General features: G+C 40.0%; 1 protein-coding gene across 1 annotated transcript in view; it reads left to right on the forward strand.

Annotated features, from left to right (window-relative positions):
• The first annotated feature begins 2,819 nt into the window (after positions 1-2,819).
• glis1a (GLIS family zinc finger 1a) overlaps positions 2,820-26,622 on the forward strand; it is a 24,682-nt gene continuing 879 nt past the window's right edge. Inside the window, exons 1-9 of the mRNA XM_073491652.1 lie at positions 2,820-3,692; positions 8,973-9,134; positions 13,635-13,748; positions 14,843-14,951; positions 16,025-16,181; positions 23,936-23,984; positions 24,158-24,323; positions 24,414-24,512; positions 25,198-26,622. The exon at positions 25,198-26,622 is cut by the window's right edge and continues 879 nt beyond it. Of these exons, the coding sequence (XP_073347753.1) occupies positions 2,820-3,692; positions 8,973-9,134; positions 13,635-13,748; positions 14,843-14,951; positions 16,025-16,181; positions 23,936-23,984; positions 24,158-24,323; positions 24,414-24,512; positions 25,198-25,340 (1,872 nt within the window). The 3' untranslated portion in view covers positions 25,341-26,622. The remainder of the gene's footprint in view (positions 3,693-8,972; positions 9,135-13,634; positions 13,749-14,842; positions 14,952-16,024; positions 16,182-23,935; positions 23,985-24,157; positions 24,324-24,413; positions 24,513-25,197) is intronic.

A 26,622-nucleotide genomic window follows, 5' to 3' on the forward strand; every position in this document is an offset into this window, starting at 1 on the left:
TGACTACATTAGCATCATTTATCAGTATGTTTGACATAAAAAGTAATTAAGTACTTTACTCAAGTACTATAACAGTACAAATTTGAGGTGCCTCATTTAAGTATTTCCATTTTATGCAACTTTCAACCCTTACTCAAATATTGTACTTTTTACTCCACTACATTGTACCCAAAGTACCAAGTGGGTACCAAGTAGTACCCCAAAATTGTGTTAAGTGCAATACTTGAGTTAAAGTACTTTACATACATTCCATCACTGCAAAAATCCTCTTTTCAACTTGTAAGTTAAAAGGCCCAGTGCTTGTGGGGGTGGTGAACATCAACCTGATTCTTTGAACCACTGCTTTAAATTGTTGTGTCTGCATCTGAAATCCCTCAGTTTGCCCTCAAAACTTTAATATTGGTTTTGGCTCTGAAAGCCAGCAGGTACTAGGTCGCAATTATCATATTTCATACATGCTAAACCACTTCTGCTGCGCAAGAATCATTAATCCCGTTCAACTTGTTGACACACAGACAAATCTCAGCCTCTCTAATTAAGATTCAACCACAGTTCCCATGACTGGCCTGCTACATGACTCTGGTGGGGGGAACTCCAGCGATTTACGGGAAGAATCATAAAACTAAACCAGACTATACCAGGAAACTATGGGCATGAACCTACACTTAGTGACTCCTTCGTCAGCTAATATAACTACAGAAGTGAACTTACTCATCATCTTAGCTGAGCCGCTTTTCTGGCTCGTAAAATGAAATCTCATTGAACCTTTCCGATGACTAATTACATGTGGCGTGGATCCTGTTGTAAATTAGATCATCAGTATCTGGCAGATGGCAGAGAGAACAGTGGAAATCAAGTCAACTCCAATAAACACTCAAGGACGGTTGCACAGTAGAGCTTCTGTATATGTGACAGGGGTGGGGGGGACTTCTCCTCCCTCTCCTGCATCACTAGCTAGCAGAGAGATGTGGTCCATTACTCCTCTCCTGTTAACAAGCATCTGGACCAGGTTCCAGGCAATCGGCTGCCACACAACGCCTGGCTGTTTGCTGCGAGGGTGGCCTTAATGCCTGCAGTAATGAATCAGCAGCTCAAAGGAAACCAAATATACACTCGCTGTAGCGTCACACTCGCAACTGTTTGATTGAAGCCCGCTGACAAGGCGGTCGGACGCGCTGTTTGTTTTGGTTTGACTTCATGTGGGAACTTCTCTGCTGGTCACCTTGCTCCATTTGTTGTGAATGATTGGTCGCAGAGTCGCCGATGGCTGAAAATAACAGAGTGTGACACATTTTGAGTTTTAGGTTTCAACCCTTCAAATGGCAAGTTGTGACACCAGTTACGTCACAGCTTTGCAACACGGCAATAAATAAATCCTGCGTGAATTTAGCTGATATTAGTAAGGAGTAAGTATTGTACTTACTGACGCTTTGGGACGGCGGCTGACCCGTCCTACAATCCCAAAGTGTCCGTTTTTGACGAGTTGGGAATGAGACTCAAAAATCAACTTTTCTTACAAATAGGACCTTTAAAGCTTCTGTCAGTGATATATTTTATTTTTAAAAGTGGTAAATAGCTCATGCAGCAAAAGAGGAAAGAAATATTCTGGCATCCCTGTCCACTTTATCCAATCAGGACAGACCCCCCCCCCCTTAGAAAGAGGTGGAGTGCTCAGGCAACACGCAGAGAGCAGGATCCTCCTGTTCTGGTACCTACACCGGCAATAGCAGAACAGGGAAAGCGACCAATTCCCAGCACTTCCTGTGACGGCTTATACAACTAAACAGGACAAGTGATGAAAAACACTTGAAGTAAAGAAAGAGACAAAGAGAGCTGCTTTGAAAAAAAAAGAAAAAAAGAAATGAGTCGTGCAAGTGTGGTGACGTAGAGCGGGAGGGAGGGGATTGTTCACTGCAAAACAGATGGGAAGTTAGCTAAACAAGGACAAAACAAGATTAGTTGTTCTCAATGTTTTTGGCTTGTGACGTCTTCCTGAGTGTCTACTTTTGACCCCTTGTCACGTTCCAGTTTATGAGTTGATGGCAGCTCAAAGTTCAAAGAGACATTCTGAAACTTCTCAGGTGGCTTCATTTAAATAACTATTTTAGGCTCTCACATATTGTACCAAAAACAAGATAGCAAAGAATATAGAAAAGTCAGAAAAATGTAAACAGTTTTGGGAATAATAATAATCCTCTCACAACCCATCAGGTTCATCTTGTGACCCTTTGGAGGGGCCTGGTCCTTCGGTTCAGAACCACTGGACTAAACTAGCTAACTGTATATAAAGTAGTCAGAACTAGTTCCACCTCAAACAGCTACACTGATAAAATGCTGCTTACGTATTGATGCCTGTTAACAATCTAATAATGTAGAATATCACCGAACTGTTACATAAGGTATTTTTTCTGCAGAATGAATACTTTTGTTTTTCATACTATTGGTTCGATTTATTGGTACATTTACGTAAGTAAAGGGTCTGGGTACTTCTTCCACACAATGCTGTTACGTGATATGTTTCAGAAAGTGTTTTGTATTCATATTTTTTGTATTTTAAGATGACTCATTTGGGTTTGGTTTGTGTCTCCCACAGTGTATGAGAGATGACTGATCGAGCAGCAGTTTGGAACAAATGACGGAAGATTACACACGCTTTGGTAGAAATGAGAAGATGCCAGCAGCTGAAAGTCAATCTAATCTGATTACATTTGCCAACTAAAAGATGGTTTCAATGGGTTCTTAAAACTGCTCTTAGAGAATCATCATCAGCGATTTTACTGAAGGGATCTCTTGGTGGAAGTCAGCGAGCGGGGGCCAGCATGTGGCCCCCTGACCTCGGGCCTCCAGACGTCCAGTTGACTCTTCCTGGTTTTGGAAGCGCGTTTGAGGATGCCGAGGATCTTCAGGCGCCGCTGTCCTCTGGTGGCTTCCGCCAGTCGTCGATACATTCAGGTGGTCTGGGCGTGTGCTGCCTTCCAAGGACTTCCCTGTCCCTGTCCTCGCTGGGTCGTGACCTCACCTCCCTGCTCAGCTGTAAGACAGCTGGATCCCACATAGAAAAGACTGTGGAGGACACAGATCCTAAAAACAGCCAGAGGTTCAGTTGTTACCCCCAACCCTCCCTCTCTTTATCCTACATGCTCACCAGCTGTGCCACATCTCCTCCGTTTGGCTCTCCACCATCCTCTCTTTCCTCTTCCTCTTCCTCCTCATCTTTATTTTTTGCCTCTTCTTCACCTCTTTCTGACACACCCGGGGGCAACAAGCCTGCTCATCAGCAACGAAAGATACAGGAAGAGTATCACTCAATCAAACAAGAGCCCGCAGATGATTTCTCACCATGTAAGAGGGAACCGTTTCAGATTAACAACCAGCAGGGGGAGCTGTTCCACGTGGGCCACGGTCAGGACAGCCCGCCACTTCATTTCCCAAGACTTAACGGACCCGTAGGACAGGACCCCGCGGTGGACCAACAGGACCAGCCGTGTCATTGGATCGACTGCAGTTCCACTTACAGCAGCCAGGAGGAGCTGGTGAGGCACATCGAGAAGGTGCACATCGACCAGCGCAAAGGGGAGGAGTTTTCCTGTTTCTGGGCCGGCTGCGTGCGACGCCACAAACCCTTCAACGCTCGCTACAAGCTGCTCATCCACATGAGGGTCCACTCTGGAGAAAAACCCAACAAATGCATGGTGAGTCCATTTGCTTTTGTCTGGTTGATCACAGTAAACAGATTTGTACAGATTACAGAACCAGAATAGCAAGGGAGGCTCATTAATGATGAAGGAAGGTCTTTTCGCTGACTTAGCCCACGATTTACCCAAAAACATGCAGGACTCAAACTGGCAACCTCAGCAACTTCAGCTCCACCACCTCTGTTGAAACCATCAGAGAGAGTCAGTCAAACTCTCACATCCTTTTCAGCTTATGTTGCAATCAAACTGGCCATTATTTGTGTATTTGGGTCTGAAAGGCATTAACCTGCTTACAGTACGCCTCAACTTCTCTCAGACTGAGCAGCTGATGATCAACAGTGTGTCAGACAGAGAGATGATCAAACGGTTTCCTCTCCTCGCGACAGGTTTCCCTTACTCATGCGTGCCAGAGGGAGAAACGTGGCACTGTTGAATGAATGGAGGACGTGTCTGTAGCACTGAGCGTTCAAAAACCTGCTGATCACACTTTTTGTTCCGATGAAAGCATTTAATTCACAGTTATGAAGTCGCAAGTTTTTATGTTAGTGAATAAACTGATAAATCATTCATTAATGTTCACAGAGAGAAAAACCTCTTCGAGCAACTTGTCTTCTGAAACATAACGGCCATCTTTAAAGTTGGAATCCTTCAGTCCTGCTTGATTTGGTGACACCTGGGGTTACTATGGTAACAGCAAGTTTAAGACTACAAGTCCCAGAATTCTCCGGGTAGCAAAGACTTCATGAGCAGCTACTTTGTCAGAAATATAACCGAAGAGCAACTAGTATCAGTCAACAGAGCTACAAAACAAAACTCACATTATCTTAATAGAGAAGTCAGTCATGGTTTGCATCACCAAGTGTATAAAAACACACAGTAAATAATAACAATAGTGCAAATACATGTAAATGTTGTTCTGTGAAGCTCCAGAAATGTTGTAATCGTAACTTCACCAGACTTTCCATCAGCATGAGGGTGAGTAGAAAATGACTGAATTTTTATTTTTGGATGAACTGTTCCTTTAAAGGATTCTAACTAACTAAAAAGGATATTATATTTTGTTGTGCAATAAGTAGAAAAAGAATTCACTTCAGTTCCCACAGAGAAAACTCTTTTCCTTTTCGCGTGCCTGTGCAACTTGCCTTTCAAAACATACAGGATGATGGATGATAAATACAACAGTACAGTACAACAAATACGAGCTCGTGCATTTTTAAAAAATACAAGATGTTCAGGCAAAAGACAAAACCTGACCTTGTCAGTTCAGAGAAGACACACAGACTGTGAGGTTTCTGCACTGACCATCACAACAGTGGCCTTTGAGCCCCAGCACAGCAACTCCCTACATCACTTCTGTCATGAATCATTTTCTGAAACAACTGTTGCCGCTCAGACACGTCTGTCCTGTGATGACCTTCAGTTCGATGCCAACTCCCTGTCGCTCAGAGTGAGTAACTCTCTCCATTATTCCCCAGCGACCCTGCTGCTGTCATCAACCGATTAATAATTCATTCAGAAATATGAACTCAGCGACATGCTTCTTACTTAAGTGAATTAGTTCATTAAAATGACCTAATCTGCTGCCAGCTTGTAAATATATTACTGCGGAGAGTTGCCTGTGAACAGATTAATAAAATTAAATCAACATCAACAAGCACAAAAAAGTCATAAGTCACAGTTGAACTACGTGAATAACGTCATTTCATTTTCATAAAGCGTTCAGGCCAAAACATGTAAATTAAGTCATTCGTAGTGCAGCAATGGAAAATGAATATTTCACATGAATGTAGTCAGTGTTTGTTAATGAATTCGCCGTATTTACCAGCTCATAATGTCTCCGATCAGTCTGGTGTTATTCAGGCTGTAAACACAAGTTCCCAAAGTGTTTTTAAATCCACCGTGGTAGAGTCATTATACATAATTTATGGTGCTGAAATGACACTTATATGCAGATACACTTAAAATATAAATCTGGTGATGTTCTGTATTTACTTCACTGTCAACACCAACCAAACCAAACACCAAAATCAACCATGAATGTAATGACAAATGCAGTCTGCTGTATTTTATCTCTCCGTGCCAGAAAGTTCAATTATGGTCAAATAAATGAATAAATAAAAAACAGCATTTTGAGTCAGTCCCACGTAAACTGTCGAGACTGTCCCCAAAGTGCTCCATAACGACACATTTGTACGATAAAATAAAAAATAAATATGATAAAAGAAGGCGATATCTCTGGTTCTGCTCTATCGATTTTGATCATTTGTTTTTAAACTGTCCATAATGAGTCCAAGAGTGTTACAAGAGTGCAACGCTGGGCCAGAGGGCTGCTTTTCAAAATCTGGTGCCTACATTACCCACAATGCCACTGAGTGACATCACTTGATTACATGAAGCTTCCTCTGGAGCCTTTATACTACTTTTTATTCACATATACAGCAGGTTAATTCCACCAATTTCAGGTTACTTGCATCCCGCTCGACCAATAAACAATCAGCCCAAACACTCACAGGTGTGTCACCCTCTCTTTACCTGCAGCCTTCCTACTACTGCTACAAACACATTGTAGGTTTTGTTTTTTTCATGGGGACACTTGAATAAAGCAACTTAAATTTGTACTGTTACAGGACTTGAGTAACAGTACTTAGTTACTTTCCATGTTAAAAACACTGATAAATGATGTTAATGTAGTCAAGAAAAAATAAAATACAGGGGAAGTGTTTTTATAATCATCTCAACTACACAGAGAACTTGTTTGTTGAGTTTTCTGCAAGCTGTTTCCACTGATGGAATGTAACTAAAAAGGTATTTGTACTTTCCTTGGGTATTTCCATTTTTTGCCGCTTCATATTTTCACTCCACTACATCTTGGAGGCACATTTTGTACTTTTACTCCACTACATTTATTTGATAACTTTAGTTACTGGTTACTTTGCAAATAACCTACTAAATCAGAACCAAAGTTGCAAATTTAAGTTTAATAAAAAAAAATTCTATCAACAATCTGATTAAAAACACTGATTCTGATCATTAAAAAGAATCATGAACTCACACCTATTACTATACACATGTAAATATATGTAGCCTATAATTTTACTTTATTGAAAAACTTTTAGTTTTAATACATTTATTGCCAGAAAATTACTTTTAATGCTTAAGTACATGTAATATGAGGTACTTTAAAGGGGCACTTTGTAGTTTTGGCGACAGTTTTGTAGTTTTAGACATATTGGATTTTTTCATAACTGAATAAACAAGCTGTTCTCAGAGGAAAATAAGGTCCCAGAACACTGTTTGAAGCTAGAAAGGTGGCAGGGTCTGCCAAATATAAACAAAGTTAAACAGTATGAAACTGTGTTGTCCTTTAAGGTCAGTTTGTTTACTTAGTTTGTTTAGGCATAAAAAAAGAATCAGTCAATGAAGATCTTTCTCTTCTGATTAAAATGTCTTCCCCAAAACTACAGAGTGCACCTTTAAGATGACTATAGTATAAGTACTTTTCATATAGTTTTAGTTTTACTCAAGAAAGACTTTTGTTTTTTTTACCACATTCTCCATAGTGCACACAAACATTAAAAGATTAAAATGAGAAACATGATAGATGACGGTACTGATTTACAAAAAAATAAATATAAAATGTCAGGATCAAACATAACATCTAAATATTACAATGAAACATTATTCTTCAGACTTTAAAAAGACAGATTGCGCTGTACATGTTGAGGAAATAAAGTACATTAACTGTAACTGATCTTAAATGAAGCTGCACTCAGATTTCTACTCTGTCAACGACTTTAGAAGTCTGTTTCCATTTTGGAGCCACATTTGTTTTCTTACGTTTAGGGTTACCTTTGTTTGATTTATTTATTTATTTAAAATAATGTATTAACTACAGTAGTGAGGCATTAAGTGTATCCTCCTTTCAAACAACTTGGACTGAAGTTTGTCCTCACAGCTCAGTTCACATAAAGCTGCCACATGTAATCCTCAGTTTCCCACCACATGAAGACCCTTAATCCGTCCTCTAATACCTGCACATGTGTGTTCTAATGTGATTGATTATGATTATGTGTTGCTTTATTTTGTTGTTGTTGTTGTTGTTGTTTTATGGATGAGAATTAAAGCCTTGGGTTGATTAATGGCCATGATGTAGTGTGTTTTTACGCATGGACTTATTAAACTAAATGAGGTGACTGACATTTACTGACTCATTAGTGAGTCTTAAAAAAACCCCTGGACTGAATATCAGGAAGAAAAACTGTTTCCATATTTCTCTCTGGATTAGTTTCAAACGGATGAAACACTTTATAATTGTATTTCTAGTACAAGAGTCAGACCAGGATCTTATTTGAAGATTTGCAAAACAACTTTTCAGAAACAAATCCGTATTTAAATTATTAACTAGAACATAGATGGGCCATTAATTGTATTAAGTGTCTCGTTGCGCTTTGATAAACAAAGGATTTTGCCTCATTTTTGTGTCTTTATCATTCTGCTGAGACTTATTTTTATTTAAATGATTGAAGGATAAATTGGATATTTTTCAGTTTGATCCTCAAAACATTCAAAATGTGTTGCATTCGCCACATAAGGTGAATTCTTCTAAATTCTTCTAAATGTTGTCGAACTCCCTGTTAGTAAACTTAAACTTACATGTCTGACATGACAACAGTTTAAGTTTGCAAGATTTGAGACTGAATGTGACGGTAAAGTTTCTGTAAAGCTTTGGTTTACAGTGTGAAGCCTGCTGACTCTGATATTTGCTTCTTGTCTGGCTCAAGTCCAACAGAAACACTTTTACCTACCACAGCCGAGTGTGTGTGTGTTTGTAAATGTGTGTGTGTGTGTGTGTGGTTATGTTCCAAGGTGCTGGGAAAAAGGCCATTACCTGAAGTTTATGATTCAATAACCTAAAATGTGTGAATTTATATATATATTACCTCTTGACTAGTTATTTCCGTTGGACTAGACTTTGCTCATCTGTGATGTTGAAACGTGATTTTATTATGTATTAGTGACAGCCCAACCTACTTGATTTTTATAAGATGTTTTAATAGACCATATTCACACTGCTGCCATTTTACCCTGACATCATGCTCAGGGTGTGAAGCTTGAATGCTGGGATGATGTGATGCTGCCGTTTTCAAGGTTGCAAGTCGTATAAACGTAGATAATCTGACAAAATGTTATAATTTCACCACTTTTCCAACTGATAACATGATAGATACTAAAAATCTAGAGGGACATCACAAGACTTTTTTTTGCGTTCCTTGTCAGTTTGAAGGCTGCACCAAAGCGTTCTCACGTCTGGAGAACCTGAAGATCCACCTGAGGAGCCACACGGGAGAGAAACCGTACATCTGCCAGCATCCCGGCTGCCTCAAGGCCTTCAGCAATTCCAGCGACCGGGCCAAACACCAGCGCACACATCTGGACACAGTCAGTACACAGCAACACACAGCCATCCACACCTGTCTTAAAGATTGCACTTTACATGACAGATTTCATAGTATGAAACCAGTGAACCTTATTTTTTAATCAGTTTTAGCTATTATTTTTCCATTATATAATTCCTTCCTCAAGTTTCTCTGGACAAATGGTCCATTACACTGATCTTATCATCTTTACATTGGCTCCCCATCAAGTTCAGGATTCATTTTAAGGTTCTTAAAACTGCTTTTTTCCTGCTCAAATTCAGCTTGTATTTGTTTGTAAATTGCACTAAAAGGTGACGAATTTGCAGCTATCACTCATGCCAACTGCATGGATGAATAAATGCGAGAATCAAAGAGCTTCTCATACAGCATGTGAGCAAAAACTGATTAAATTAAGAGTCTCAACTCAACACCATGTCATGCTTTACTTTTGTACTGTCAAGCTTTATAAAACAGGCAGCAGAATTCACCATCTAATGACCTCGAGTGATGAAACTGATGTGAAGATGTATCAGGGGACTCGGAGAAGCGGGGGCGACTGTCATAAATTAAGGCAAAAGAAGTTATGAAATCCACCACTAATGCAGCCCGAGAGAAAATAGAAAACACTCGTATTCCTTGAAATCCAAACTCTTAAAACTGACATGGCTCCCTCTTGAGTACCAGGTGCCAGAATGGCGCCAGTATCGTGGCTCCTTTCCATGAACATCCTTTCATGGCCCGTGGTACATTGAACAGGATGCAATTATAAGTACTCTATTTACTTGAGACTTGAGCATTTTCATTTTTTGATGCTTTATACATCTACTTCACTACTTTTCAGAGGCAAATATTGTACTTTTTACTCCACTACATTGATGTGACAGCTGCAGTAAGTAATAACTGATGCATTGTTGTACACAGTGGGTCCTCAGAGTTACTTCAGGGGGGCCAAATAATTGTCAGATATTTTGAAAGATTTTATTTTTCAAAGATTTAAATGTCCTGAAAATACACAATACTGACTTTGATACCTTTTTTAAATGGGCCATTGTGATTCTGACAATGTAACAGGAGTGCACATTAGTTGTAATAATAATATATGAGTTAAAAGAAGAAAAGTGAGACTAGTTACTTCTTTTTTTGTTTGCTTTTTATTATGTTGTTTTCATTTTTTTGGTTCGAAATAAAGTCCTTCATTCACTCACTCACTCAATAGCTACTAAAGGATCTGAATACTTCCTCCATCACTGTTCATGTCTGCATACAATCATTAGAAACTCTTACATAAAAGTCATCAATGTCTTCATGATAAAAAGTCGTCACTTTACTATACAGATAAAGCCAAGAAATACTACATCCTCCATGTCTAAAATGAGCTGTAGAGCATAAAACCTCACCTCTTGATTTCTTTATGATATACAATATTTGTGAGGTAATTCTGGCTAACGTGTGCTGCACTAAACACACATCAAATCCCTTTAAATTAAAGTGCCACTGCTCCCCTCTTCCCTCCTCTTTCTGTCCGAACATTCTTTAGGATTGTGAAACTACATACCTACTGTGGATTTATTCTATAAACCACAGTTATTTTTACTCCTGCTGACAAGCGATGAGGATTTAGCAGTAATCCAGCGAATCAGATCTCTTATTACTCGAGTGAGATGGAGCTGTACGTCGCACTCAGTGTTATTACAACAAGAGGAGAAAGTTATTTTCTCCCTTTTTGTGGTTTCACGCTGGCTAATGGCGGCTTCGCAGTTGCGTCACAAATCAAGAATCAGACACATCTGGCGCCATCACAGAGGCCCAGAGGAGGACTGTCTAAATGTAAATAATTGCTGAATATAGTATAACAGCCAGCCAAGAAAAGGCTGGTGTCAATACAAGTTATTTCAGTTTGACTAAATAACTTGTATTGTGTTACTAATGTCATAAATAATGGCGTGTCAGGAAAGATTTGTTTTTCCGAAGTGAGGTCAGAAATTTGCAGCTCACATATCCTGAAAACTTCACTTTTTTAATCAATAACAGCCACCTCACACCAGTTTCTGCATGATTTGTTACACCGAGTCAGTGGTTGTGGAAGTATTCAGATCCTGCGCTTAAGTGAAAGTACTGATCCCACGAGTACAAGTAAAAGTCCTGCATTTGAAATTACATTGAAGTAAAAGTATAGTATAATGAAAAAAATGCACTTTAGAGTATTAAAAGTAAAAGCACTCAGAGAGGTTTTTGAAGTCGCTGTGGCATTCGGTCAGCTCTGTGCATTGTAAACAAACCAGCAAACAGTTTTGCAAAGCTGAGGCGGAGATGAATGCACAGAAGAAAAGCCCACATTTCTGGTCGGAAGGACAAACACACCTGTTTTTTAAACATTGTGAAAGACTCGGTTGTTCACAGGTTTTTTGGATATGCTACCGTGATGCTGACCTTTTGAAGACAGTGGTTGAACAACTGAGAGGAGGAGGCTGTGTTCGTTAGTCGGAGTACGCACATATTCATGTAAACAGGAATATTATTGGAATATTCATTTTCGATTTTATTCAGAATATTGTCTTTTTCGGACTAAGGCCAAAAACGGGAATATTGCCACTGACATGATATTTAATAGAATGGAGACATCGTTAACGATATTGGTCACACGTGTGGTTTTTCTGCACAAAATGTCTGTTGTGAAAAGGGTCTGTTTGTAATAATATGGGTTGATAATACTATACTAATGCCAACATGCCATTCTGCATTTGTAGATTAAATCATTTTTTATGAGATAATTGATTCTTAACTTACAAAATTTAAATGCCAAACATTTTTCCCTTCTTCGCTACAGCTGTCGCCTCAGATGTACAGCGATTCTGTTTTTTTTACATCAGTCCTGCCCCCTTTTTAGACACATATCCCTCACAAATCATAATGACTTGTCTTATTTTAACCAACTTTTGAATACCACTTTGGGAGTTAGCTCTTTTAGACTTGATGCATCATTTCTGAGCTCTTAATTAAAAAAACAATGGGTTAATTGGTTCTGTATAATTAAGATAAGCAAAGTATTATCTTTGAATCTGCTGCACTTATGTTATAACTACGTACATCATTTCTGTTTTTTTACTCATGATGTTCAGATTCTGGTACATAAACAACTAAATACTGTGTACATGTGTTTTCATGAAAACCTAATTCATCCCACCTGGTTAAACACTCAGTGAACAAACAGGAAAAAACCTGGAATGAATTAGATTAATGGAAAAGGGCTCATTTAGTCGTGTAAACTTTGATAAAATTGTGAAATACTGGTGACTAAAGCGACAGCACCTCAGTAAGTCCAAGAGAAGAAACTTGGTGCAACATTGTCTATATGTAAGAACTTTTTCCCCAAGAGGAGCTCTGTTTACAATATAACCATAATTCAAAGTATGTTTCTTCATGTCTATTATGATCTATGCAGCCTTATTTACCCAGGTGAAAAAACTCTTAGTCGAAAAATATTTTGCCTGACACTTGCTTTAATCTTTGCCTAAAAAATGTAATGTATTATTTATTTATACAGGATAAATCTGTATACCGAGCTGTTCCTCTTTACTCTGCAGACGAAAGGTGAATATGCTCCATTTTCAGCTGAGGAGTACATTACGTAAAATGTTGACATGATCTGCATGTCCTTCCTTTCTCTGTTAGTGCAGCTGTCACGCTAAGAAACCACATTTACAGCATTTATTCTAAATGTTTGTGTGTGTAAAACACAAGACTATTAAAAACAGCATCACACCTGTAAACCACCTGGATGTGACTCGACTGAACACGTATTTGGTTTTTGACATAATATCCAGTGTGACTGTACTGTACTGTGTTGTGATGTGAAGTGAGTGAGTCTTGATAGAAATAATCCAGTATGGAGTATACATTTCCAGTTTGGGGGTCATACATATATATACATATAACAATGTTAGTGCAAGAATCAGTAAAGGGATATTAAGAGAAAGTGTCACTGTTTGTACATGTTATATGTCAGATGTCTTATTTTTCAACCCAGTCGTCAGAATAACTGTCAGTAAAAGTACATTTCTGCAAAACCACAGATGAGCTAAAGCTTAACGTTTCTTTATTTTGCAACTTAACGTTTGTTTAGGTTGAATTTTCTATTTCTCTCTTGTCACAATGCTGTGCTTATGCTCTGCTAACCATTTGGTTAGGGGCATGAATACATCATGGTTTGGCTTAAACTACCTGTTTTAGTCACCACAAAAATGGCCGTAAATGTCTGCAGGTCACTTTAAAAAACACCCAGTTTTCGTCACCACAAAAACATCTGGAAATGTCCCTTTGCCATGTTTGGTACAAATGTCAACCTTGGACGTATCTGTGGTTTGCAGAAAGGTTAACTGCTAATATTATATCCTGGCAACTGGGCTGTATTTTTTGAACATGAAATCACAGTTCAGAGTACACTGTAGTATCTCCTCTATGGCTTTCTCTCCTTTTTTGTTCCACTCTTCTCTTACCTCATCTTGTCTTGGTTCATTCACAGAAGCCGTACGCCTGTCAGATCCCAGGATGCACCAAGCGCTACACCGATCCCAGCTCGCTACGAAAGCACGTCAAAGCTCACTCAGCCAAAGGCCTTCAGGAGAGGGAGGTCAAGGTAACAGCAAGAACATCCTTTATTAACAGTATTAACTTTTGTATTGCCTCTTAATTTAATTTAATCAAAATTATATGCAAATCAAGACAGTGATGGGTGAACTGGGTCTTGCCTTTTGAAGAACCTTTTCAGTGGTTCTGGGTAGCACCCCGTCTTTCTGTGAAGAACCTTTGTTTCTGAGAGAAAGAGATGGAAGAGGGGGAGCGTTAAGCATGTTGTTTGATTCAGTAGGATGAAATACAACAAAACAAAGTATTACACACACTCCCTGGAAGTCAGAATAGGGAGCCTATTGTTCATGTTATCTGGGCCTTGTTTGTTTTCTATGGACCGTGAGTGACACTCAGGCTTTGTGTGTATTCCCATGCCTTGTTTGTTTTAAACAGAACCACGTGTGCTTGTAAGTTGTGACATGGCTAACACGCCCTGCGCTGCAGTAAACCCTGTGGGGCTTTAAAATATTAAACATGCACTTTATAAACTCCTTACGGTTATACATTTCTTTGAGTTGATGTGTCACAGCCATTGAAGTTTGTATCTTCATAAACACTGGTTTGGGCGAGCATTTTTCGCTGATTATGCATGGTTCTTTTGTGGTTTCTGGGTGTCCTTCCCTAGTTTCTTCTGAGTCCCGGAGCTGCCACTAAATTGTTTTGGATAGTCCTTGGGGATGCTCTGTTAACGGTGGATAATAAAGTAAATTGTCTTGCCTTAACTTCGTCAGAACATTTTAGAATAAGATTGCCTAATAAGATTTCTGGAGTTTGTACCTCAAGAAGCTGGATCGCCAGATGAAACAAGAACCAGGCATCTGGTTCAAGCATCATTTCTTTGAAAAATGAACAGTAGAAGATTGCCTGCAGAAAAATCACTGTTTTCTATCAATCTACTGTATGTAATCAAAAGAGAAGTAAATCCTTTCAGAGTTTAGCTCCATGGGACTTGTATTGCCCAACAGCAAAATACAATTGGATGCAACTAAGCTGCAGCTTTAACAAAATTACTTTCATCCCTACATGCAAGTAGTCAACCGCACATGCTCACCAACGTGAAAACACAACACTAAATGTATCTGTATCTCGTCTGTGTGACAGGTTCAAGTGCACACGATGCTGGAGTCGGACATTTTGAGTGATTGTCTGGCGAGGCAGCATCTCCACCAAGGAAACAGCTCACCTCTACCGAGCTTAGAGGACTTCACAGGTATGCACAGATGAAACGGTAGCGAAAGCAGTGGAAATCTGTGTTTAGCCCCCAACACCTCTCTGGAAATGAGTAAAAACAAAGAAAGGGGTAATTGCCCGAACACCTGGGCTGTTAAACTGTCTCTTTCATTTTCTCCCATGGCCTCATTTGCTCCTTTTCCTCTCCCTCCTCTCCCATTCCTTCGATGATAGCTCATCATGCCAGTGTTTACCTTGTCCAATTACCGGGCACTGACTGCGGGCAAGTTGGCCCCCTCCCCGCCCGTCCTTCAGCTTCTCCAAACCGGTTTTCCAGCCAAGCTCTTTTTCTTTCCCTTTCAATAGCTGAACCGGGATCAAGAAGCTGTCAGGTACACTGAGGCTCAGTTGGCAAAAGAGAGGGGAGAGTGTCCAGGAGAGCTGTCCATGTCTATTACTTCAGACTACTTGCAGTTATACCCAGAAGACTTTGAGGGAAAAGCCTCAAACGGCACACTACCAGCTATGTTTATTCAGAGTGAAACAAGCATGTCAGTGTTTCATTTTGAAAATGTCCCAAGAGAACTTTCTCCTTATCAGAAATGGCCAAATGTTAAAGCCTAAATCCAACTTTCTGACTGTTAGGTATAGCTGTGTGTGTACATTAATGTATGTCGGCTATCATGGTGACATATGCTATCATCATCAGCTTCCCTTAAACTCAAAGTCAAAGCCAAGTGTTGAAAGCCCTGCTGATGGCAAGCAGGTATTTGTGTTACAGCTTTAAATGAACGGCAGCAAAAAATGTTTTAAGTATGAAACACTTCCCCCTATCGGCCCGAGAAGTGTCTCTGAAATGTTGTCAGCCTAGCTTGTTCCTTTGCAGTGAGCAGCAGCTGTAGGCTAACGTTAGCCAGCTTGGATTTGAACTGTTGGCGAGTTTTACTGTGAATATAGATTAAAATTACCATAGACAACATTATCTATGTCTATCATCTTATCTATTATTGTCCTCTATCAGTTTGAACCCTTTAAAACACATATGGATGTCAAAGCTCAAAACATATATTTTCTGTGAAGTAATCCTTTATTTAATCTATGTCTGTATTTCAGGTGTGTACTCAAACAGCAGCACCGTCCACAACAGGGGAAATTCTGAGTTTCTCTCTCCATCAGCAGACACTTGCTCCAGGTATCAAAACTTGGAGGGAAATTTTGATGCCAACAGCCTAGCGTCTTCGCTAACAAGCCCAGGGAGCATGAGAGAGGGGTGAGTGTGAGAGCAACGCAAGTAGATCATCCCTGGTGTCAGTTATTGATTTATTTATTTATTTATTCATGCTGGGAAAAATGACTGTAAGCATATAGGCTTCACTTCTTGAACCTTTTTTTTTTTTTTTTTTTTTACAACTGGCTAGTAGTTGCTAAGTGCCTCAGCTATAGGCAGCTCAAGTTACAGGAGTGTGTCATTTATTTTTTCTCAGTAAGACTTCTCTATCCCAGCGTTTTGCACTTGTTTTATTGCTTAATAAAGTGACAGAACCTTGAAGAAAAGTTAGTTTTCATCAACCCAATCCAACACATCCTCATACCTAAACGACATTGATAGGTAGATTACCACAGACTCACAAAATGACATGTTGCTCTTAGGTTAGACTTAGGCAAACATAGTGTTTTGGGTCCAGAAAGTCCTGTGCTTGTTTGATCTGACCATCTGTCCCCTTCGTCCTGCCTGTGCAGACTTTCTTGCTATTTGTACTACTTTGCCTGACTTCCTCCTTTGCTGTTGTAATTATTACTATGGACACTAGAGATCGCTGCCTGACATCATTACATTACATGAACATAATTATGGGTTGTAATAAGCTGCTTTCACCGTCGACCTACAGGTTGTTTTCTGATGAGGACGGGCTGACTCATTCGCAAGAATAAATGGTGGCAATGTATGTTTCTGCAAACCATTGCTATGCTGGATCTTTACATTTCTTTATGTGGCAACTTTACACTTCTTTAGGCTCAATATTTGAAATCGATGTTGTGACAGTGCTGTGCTTCTGGTCTGGTTAGGTTTGGGCACAAAACACATTTGGTTGGATCAGGAAAAGATGGTATACGCCACAAACTACGCTGAAATAGTTCTGACGTCTTCTTAAAAATACTTGGTTTTCAGCTGCAAATGGTCTCCACATCCTTTCAAAAATATCTGTTTTTGTTGCCACTAACATGGCTGAAAATGTCCATCCTTCATGTTAAAAATATCCAGTGGTTTCCTGCTTACAAATGTTGAAACATAGTCTCAAACTGTGGTCTCTCACCGGACAACAATCTTGCCCAGGTGTCATGTCACCAGCATCCTCCTCCACCTGCTGACAAGATCATCATTACCTGTAATCTCTACGTGATTTATGTATGAAATGTACAAATTTGAATGTGTCCGTGGTTTATAGAAACATAAAATGGCAACATTTTATTCGGACAAATGGGCTGTAATTTTCATACAGCTGTTGAAAAAATGAGATTGCTTTCTTGGAAAACTGGGTAATTTACTCAATGATGTACCAAGAGGAAAACTTAAACGGTCAGTTCATCCAAATCAGAAAAAAAAAAAGATATTTTCCCACTCACCCCTCGTGGTGTCTGGCAGGGATTTGCGTTATCTGCTGCAGGGACTTCTGCTGCCAGCCCAGTACAATGGAGCTGACTGGGATTTCGTTTACATTTGGCAGTTTTCATTGGGAGCTATTTTCTACTGAAGATAAAAATAGTGAAAGCTGACCACAGTTTTCTGCTCCTCTTGGCATGTGAAATCTGTTCCTAAAGATAATCATTTTCGGCTATACTCCCCAGAATCTTTCTTCATGAATCTCCTGTGTATTAAAGAACTTTTAAAACTTCCAAGCAGTTCCTCCCTGCGCTGTGTCAGACCCAGAAATTGTGTTTCAACCTCAGATACATGGCCAGGACTCTAAAGATTTCACAGTCACTTTGCTTCTCCTCTCTTGTCTGGAAAGCACATGGCCATAAACATGGAGAGAGATGTGAGCGTACGCATTCTTGAATAAACCAGAGACATTATCACCAGAGATGGAGTTATGGCTTTGTGGTTGCACTGATTGGGTACTTGGAGGCCGCAGAACTTATGTGTACTGTAAACTGAGACAAATTTTGTCTAGCCCAGTATAAAAGTAGAAGTGAGACTAAAAAGATACAGCTGACAGCCTCCAGGCAGCAGTTTCTGGACAATACGGTCTCATATCATTGGTCATTAAAGAAAAGCCTGTAAACTAACTTTTATTGGCACAAAAGCAACAACAAAGGCAGGCTGTCCAGTAAAAGAGTTAATAAGGGCCAAGATTACATTTTTGTGGTTTAATGAATGATATAAAATATTCACGTATAATGAACACAGTTCTACATGAAACTCTCCAGCATTTCCTTTAGTTTTTTTTCCAAATAGGTCTCAGGTCTTGGCAGAGGAGTTGAGAGGAGAGTCGAGATGAGTTGTTCCCTCCGAACACAAATTCAAACTGATAAGCTTCAGTTTGAAGGTTTATTGTTGACCTTGGAAACCGCAGAGTGATAACACTTAGTCGTGTAGTGTCAACTTACTGGAAAATCTGAGTTTTTAAAAAACTCTCAGCCTCAACTCATGGCCTCCATGCTGCAAAAAAGTTAAAGTAAGTGAACATTGTGCTAAGAGTTTGGTAAGTTCAATGGTAAGTGGGTGTTGTTATGCCATTAAAAAGGTCCAATTTGTAGATAGTTGAGTCTCTGACTCTTTAGTTGGTAGATCAGGCCAACCACAAGCAATCAACTCTCTTAATGAAACCACATCATATTTTTATTTAGTGTAAAACTAAATATGTGCGGTATTCAAACAGTAGGGATGAGCGAGTATGGGATAATTATGTTTGTTATGTTGTTATGTTTTTGCCCATGTTCGTTTGTTTGTTGTTTGATTGGTTTGTCAGCAGGATTTCACAAAAACCACTGAATGGATTTGAGCAAAACTTGGATGGAGGATGGGTCTCGGCCCAGAATAGAATAGCGTGGATCCATATAAAGGGATGGATGGTGAACTAGTGGCGTTCTAGTTTGTCTCTGTATCTGTTCAACCAACTAAATTGTCAGTATTCTTGTCACAATGGGAGGGCTAAACAGGAAGTTGGTGTGTTGGGTTTAGGATGTTCTTGAAAATACTGTGATTTTTAAAATGAATATAATGCTTTCAAAAGATAGAGAAAAACACATTCATGGAAATCTGCCTCGATGCAAAAGCAGCTCTTAGTTGAGATTGTCATGTTGAGGTTAAAACTTACTAATGTCAATTTAAAGCTCTATAAGTTAATAAAGTTGCAAATATCACATATTGTACCTGCTTATGTCCAGTATTTCCATGTGTTATTTTCAAATGTCCTCTAGGTCTTGGGGGAAGTGTTAAAGGGACATTAGCTGTAGCTGCTTCTTATCCAGCTTGAGTTGATGAGTTTTGGAAATATCTGCCATAGAGATGTTCGCCTTCTCTTGAATGTAAAAGTCAAAGTACATGTGAAGAAACTCAACAGCAACGTCTTTGTTCAAAAATAGTGACTCAAGATAACCCACAGACCTTGTTGTGAGCAGTTTCATGTAGGGACTATTTTCTTTCTACCTAACTACATCCGCCAACCATATCACTGCACAGAAGGAGGCGTGTGTCTACTCTGCGTTAGCTAGCTTGGTTAGCTTAGTTAGCTAGCCTCTTGTTGATGCAGTGATATGGTAGAAAGAAAATAGTTCCTAAATTATGGGTCATGATTTCGAGGAAAGAGACTTTCCAGTTTTTCAAATGCATTTTTTTTTTTTTAACCACAAGTCGAGTGGTGAAAACTCCAGCACTCAAAAGTTGTTGTGGTGCTAGTATTAAAACTACATTATAGTGTTGTTAAATGTATGTGTGTGGACTTCAAACAGGCCTTGAAAAGCTTTAAAAAAAAATCAATTATGATGATATCCTTGAAAGTACTTGATTGAAAAAAATCTAAATAATTAATATGAGCACAAAACTTCATTCAGATGCTTCACTTCTGTCACAGCAAATGTTTAATTTGATGTTCAGTTAAGAGTTGGGTGTCTGTGTGTGTATGTGTGTGTGTGTGTGTGTGTGTGTGCTTGCCTCCATCTCCTCACAGTTTGCAGCCAGAGCTTCCATGAAGCTCTGCACAATCTGTCCATTGACGTCTCTTTATAGAGACTGAGGATGTCATAGAATACCACTGGTGCCCGCAGTACTCAACGGCCTGCCAAAGCCAATACCAGACAAGCACTTGTTTTTCCCCCAAATGACTTAGCGAGACGTTAAACACGTGAAAGTAAATTATCTTTGCTTCACGGCAATGTCGGCATCAAGCTCTGACCTCATAGCCAGGCACGTGTTTACTCTGGCTGAGAAGAGCCATTTTGACTTCTTTTAATTATTTAATACTTGAGGGATTCAGAGGCCCGCGCTAAGGCTCGTCCATCTGCGGGTATTTGTGATGTACAGTGTTTGTGTGTTTAGCGGTCGAGAGCTGGATTGGCTTTTTGGAGCGACGTGTCCATCAGATAGAGGCACACTAACCAGGATGGCTCTCACACAGAAACGCTGTTATACAATTTGAAGGAAAGAGACGCGATGAAGTTTACTCTGCAGAAGCTCAGAGTGACATCGGATCCAAATACTCGTTTTAACTGAAATGTTTGACATGTCCTCACAGTTTTGTATTTACCCTTTCTCTAACGTGTAATAAGTCTACTCTAGTTTCCCTAAGTACTTGATTGGAAGCACTTAGTTCACATTAAATCTCCATCTGTGTTACATACATTCAACATGATCCACTGTGATCCACTAAATCTACATCACAAAAGTACTCCAGCACCTTTCCTCTGCCAAAACTGAAAACAGATAAGTCTGGCCTGCACAGGCAGACACTTTTGGTAAACCGACTCATCCCCCACTCTGATCCCGTCATGGCGTGCCGCTATTAAAAAGCAGCCATGGACTAAAGAGGAGTTGCAGTGGCGGACTCAGGATGTTTGAGGTGCAGGGGCGAAAAAAATAAAAATGGCACCAGTTGTATCTGTTGGGGCACCAGCATGCAGAAAGTTGTGATATATTTTTTTTGAAGAGAGGGCACTTTATTAAGTTTTGTCCCATCCTAGAGGGCACTTTTTCATGTTTTGTCTACCATAGGGGCACCCTAGAGGACACTTTATCACATTTTCTCCACTGGAAGGGCACCCTAGAGGGCACTTTATCACGTTTTCTCCACTGGAAGGGCACCCTAGAGGGCACTTTATCACGTTTTCTCCACTGGAAGGGCATCCTAGTGGGCACTTTATCACGTTTTCTCTACTGGAAGGGCACCCTAGAGGGCACTTTATCACGTTTTATCTACCATAGGGGCATCCAAGAGGGCACTTTATTATGTTTTATCCACTGGAAGGGCACCCTAGAGGGCACTTTATCACGTTTTATCTACCATAGGGGCATCCAAGAGGGCACTTTATTACGTTTTGTCCATCGGAAGGGCACCCTAGAGGGCACTTCATCATGTTTGTCCACTGGAAGGGCACCCTAGAGGGCATTTTATCACATTTTATCTACCATAGGGGCATCCAAGAGGGCACTTTATCACATTTGTCCACTGGAAGGGCACCCTTGAGGGCACTTTATCATGTTTTATCTACTATAGGGGCATCCGAGGGAGGCACTTTCGCTAAGTTTTTTTCCTGCACCCCCCCAGTCCACCAGTGCAGGGCTGAATACAGCATAATCTGCATACAGTATCAACATGAGAGACTAATTCTGCAAGCAGGATTCTTCTCATTCCAGCTATAAAGAGGGCAGCTGGCTGTAGTTAGTCAGAAAGAGAGGGAGGAAAAAAAAATGAGTGATGAAGGGATTTAGCCGGTAGAATATGATCAGAGAAACAGTTTCCTGAGGTCGTGCTGACAGCCGCTCCCTCAGGCGTGGGCTCTCTGTTAAGCTCATGCATCTGAGAAGTTTGGGCACACCGGCCACAGAACGACAGATCGACACAGCAGGGCCACGCACGGCACGGCTCAGACATCTCAGCTATGTTGTTGCAGCGTCGCAAGAATGTAAGCCGTGGAACAGACGCGGTTGTTTATAGTTCAGGTCAGCTCTGATGGTTCTGGGGCCACCGAGGGGAATCTAGAAGTGTTGAATTCTTGGGGCTCGCAGTCATCGCGGCACATTCACTTCAACAGTCGCACTATATCAAAGCTCTACTTTGTTTACATAATCTTATACAAAGCCTGTTCTTTATTACCTTGGGAAGCCACAGCCATCTGTAAGTTATATCAGTTTTGGTTTCAAAAAGTCCTTCTGATTAATTTTGGCTTTTATTGTGTTTCTGCGCTGAAAGCAGAGACTGTTAAATTAAATGTAATAGCATTTGACATGGGAAATGGGCAATAAAGAGACCTGGGGATGATAAATGATAGATATGTAAAGAAATCTCCAAACATTTCCTTTTTTTATAGCTGGTCAGATGCGAATATAGAGGGCGCTTGGGCCAGCAGCCATCAGTATCTCTGACAAGGCTTGGCTTGTTTATGAAGCCCACTAAAACCCTCCAGCAGAAACCAAGGCCATTTGGCTCCCCGGGGACCAATATGCTACAGTACATCATCCTGGAGGGTTCTCAGGCCACATGAAATGCTGAGAGCGAGCGCTTTGAAGGAAGAGGAGGGGGGCTCAAATACCATATTGGGGGGTTTTCAGCTGCATATCTCCTTGGAGAGATATTCGGCTGCCTTTCTTTCTTCTTGTCGACTTGGCTCCAGTGACTCATTCGTTTCCATGTTGAGTCAGAGTGTTTGTGCTCAGTCAGCACATTCTTGCAGCGTAGCGATGGATACAGCTCCACACAAAGCCCGCCTACATTACCCCCCTGAGGTGGAAACGCTTCCTTATATAAACTGTACTGTTTGTACATGAGTTTAAGTATTTACATGTTTTTGTCTGCTAACACAGCTGCTGCCATGCTGGCAGGTAATGGTTATTGACAAAAATTACTTGATTTTATCAGAGATTTGTGTTTAACTTTAGCAGTGTTGTAAAAAGTACCCAAAATCATACTTGAGTAAAAGAAAGAGAAAAGAAAGGAGCAGAAGATTTTTGGAAATATTACTTTGGTGAAAGTGAAAGTCACCCGTACAATTCTCAGTTGGCAGTAAATTAGCTTAAAAGTAAAACATAAACATAAATTAAACATACAGTATATTTATATTATATCTATATGCATCCATCTACTATTTACTATGGGTTGATGAATTATCAGACCAGATATTTGGCAGTTTTCTGATCATTGGGATCAGTGTTTTGTTTTGTTGTTTTTTTTTTAAAGCTGCTACAAGGAACTTTGATATGTTGTTGATTTTGGCGGCCCCTGTGGACAAAAGTGGTAGTGTTTCCACCATCGAAACCACAAATATAATGTCAAAAATATAATTATCTGAAGAAAAATGTTCTCCTGCTTCTTTTTAATCGGCTAACGTACTACTCGCTACAACTAGTAACAAAAGTTATCAAATAAATGTATTTTGGGGGGGGGGGGGGGGGGGGGGGGGGGCGGAGAGGCTGAGACAGAGACACCATTCACCCTGTTACAAGTCACTGTACCATCAACGTGATTCTGAAGCTGTTTTTTTATTTTATAAAGGTAAATAAGTCACATAATGTTGCTTTAAACGAATGAAAACAAAGTAATTGGAAGTAATTATCTAAAAAATAAGAAGAGCGACTGAAAAATATAGTTGTCAAAAGAAAGGGCCGCTTATGTGATGATATTGCATTTCATTCTAAACTTGTTGTTTTGAAATTGTATCCTCTTCTGGTCAGCTGTCACATTACTAATAATTTGGTTATGACACCATCATCATTTTACCACAAGTGTTCTTGGCTCAGCCATGGAGCTCAGAAATCTGTGGTGAGGTTAGTCAGGCTTAAGAAACGCTGAAGTCATCTGTATGTGACAGAAACCTGAAACAGTTCAGCAAGAGGGAAGCTCAAGTCCACTGGGAGAAAGTAAAAAACAAAGGCATTATTATAAAAAAGTAGCTGACTTGTGTCAATTACATGACAGTCGCTGAAGCGATAACAAATCTTTCATCCAACCCACCAACAAACGGACACAGTACATACATAACGTACTTGGTGGAGGTAAAAAAGTTAATAAGTTTGGGCACTGAGTAATTCAGCTATGCGTTTTTTTTATTGCCAACAGGAACAGACCAACATCGTTGTTCAACCCAGTGAGCACATCATCAGACAGAGTGGACATCCAGCTGCAGGGCTACCACAAAACCTACAGCCACCAACAAGTATTCACACAGCAGCAGCAGCAGCAGCAGCAGCAGCAGCAAGGTACTGACAGTATCATCAGCCTCATCGAATCTGTGTGATTGTCTACTGCCTGTGTTTGGTGTTTCATAATTTCCTCTGTGCTTCTCCAAGGTTGTGTGTATGGGGAAGGAAAGGTGGTTCAACCAGTCAGTGATGGAGGCTTTGAACCAGCCAGTTACTTCACAAACCCCACTGCCTCTCACTCTGCAGGTAAGATAGAAGTAAAGACGACACTTGTCACACTTGAATAGTGTCTGAAACCACGCCTTTCAAACTTGACACAACTATTTATATATACAGGAGAAACTGTTTGAAAATGTGCTCAGTTATTCCAATATTTAACCATTATCGTACCCCGCTTCTCTCTATGATGACAGGGTTTTCACAACTCCTTTGTGTGTGGCTGTTTGGAACAGCTATAAACAACTTTTTGCCATGGTTTGGGTTATCTTTGTTTGTTGATTTCCTGTTTTATTGTGAAGTCATATCCTCTTGTGTCTTGTTGTCACTTTCTACTTCCTGCTCACCTGTGTTCCCAGTGTTCTGTCTCCCTCCTGTGTTCCTGGGCTCCTGCCCAGTCTGATTTTTCCCACACACCTGTCTCACATCAGTCGTGTTAGCACTTCCCTGTTTCCAGACAGCTCCTGTCTCTTTAAGGCCCCCTTCCAAAAAAGCCCAGTCTGCTCTGATTGGTCAGCTGTCACAGGCCCGAGCAGCAACTATAGCAACTATAAGTGCTTTTGAATAGAAAAAAAACCATACAAATCTTAATTTCTAGATGCAAATAAATAGTCAATAAAAGAAAAACAGTCAAAACAAATTAAAAAATATTCACATGAAAATAAAGGAACTGCTTTGAAATAATATATTGCTCATCCGCCTTTTCTCCTCTCAGGGTTTGACTTGTTGCAGGACCTGCAGGGCCAGGCGGGGGGCGGTTACTCCATGTCTCCCTGTTCAGACGACAGCTTCCTCTTCCAGGCAGGAGGCGTCGACCGCTGCCTCAACCAGATCTTCTCCATCTACCTGGACTCATGATGGCCACACGGAAACCAAAAAAACTGAATCAGTCACTGTGTTTTACCTGCGGACAAAGCGTGTATGATGTGTGGCGGGAGACAATCACAGCAATATACTGCATATTCAAGGCTGGAGTTGGAAGAATTGTTCTTATCCTTAACAGATGTGAAAATATATGTCAGTGGGAGTTGTGACCGTACAAACCCAAGTGCAAAATTGACTAGAAGCAGAGCTGCGGGCAAACTGGCAAACATGAACGGCCAAAAGTGGAAATCTGGTCAAATTATGAATGTAAGTATCAGTGACTTTATATTCAGAGATGACCAGACCATTGTGATCTGTGATTTGCTGGTTTGATCTATTCAGAGAGTCCGATAGCTGGCTCTCTGGCTCTGCTCCTGACAGTGAAATTAACCAGTGAGTTTGATTCTGCCTCCACAGCAGCTTCTGCGTCCAAGACATGTTCAAACCAACAATGTCTGTCAGAATGGATCTTGTAATGTTGTGGCTCCCAATCTAAATAAATCTGTTAAGGTCGAAACACGATGATGAGGATACCAAAGACCAAAACAACACGTTCTGCTTCACAAACTGAATTAATTTTTGTTTGACTTTTCTCGAAATGTTTCTTTTTGTATGAAATACTGGATCGTTTATTCTCCATTTCAAGGTGTCACAAGCCAAAATGTTTGGGAACCATTATGTTGTAATGGATGGTTTGTATTTAGAAGTCCAAGCAAAAGAGCAAAGAATAATTCAGCATTTTGGGAAACATGCTCATTGTTTTCTTCCAAAGAGTTTGATGATGCCACTGTCATGTCTGTCTGAAAATATGGCTTCAGCCAAGAGACAATTATCTTAGCCTAGCACAAAGACTAGAATCATGTGAACTAGCTGTCCAAATAGAAAAATTGATAGTTTTTAATTAATTTATTACACAGTGAGGAATAATAATCCGGCTGTAATTAAACACAAAAAGAATGAGGAAATTGACAAAAAAAATGAAATTTCAAAATGCAAAAGCTTTGATGGCAAAGCTCAAACTGAAAGCATAAATTGTAAAGCTGAAATTGAAAATTTAAACAGAATAAGACAAGGAAAACAGCAAATGTTTTACACAAAATGGGAAATAGAAAAGCTTGCATGTACAGCTTGTACGGGCTATAACTGTCACGATAATGAGTAAAATATATTTAATAAGGAGTTACATTTATCCCCTGCAGAAGTACAGTTCCCCCACCGCCTCAGTGAGCAAGTTACATCCATCTCATTTGTTTTATTTGTCAAAAAACAACATGTA

Source organism: Pagrus major, chromosome 21, assembly GCF_040436345.1.
Source record: "Pagrus major chromosome 21, Pma_NU_1.0".
Taxonomy (NCBI): domain Eukaryota; kingdom Metazoa; phylum Chordata; class Actinopteri; order Spariformes; family Sparidae; genus Pagrus; species Pagrus major.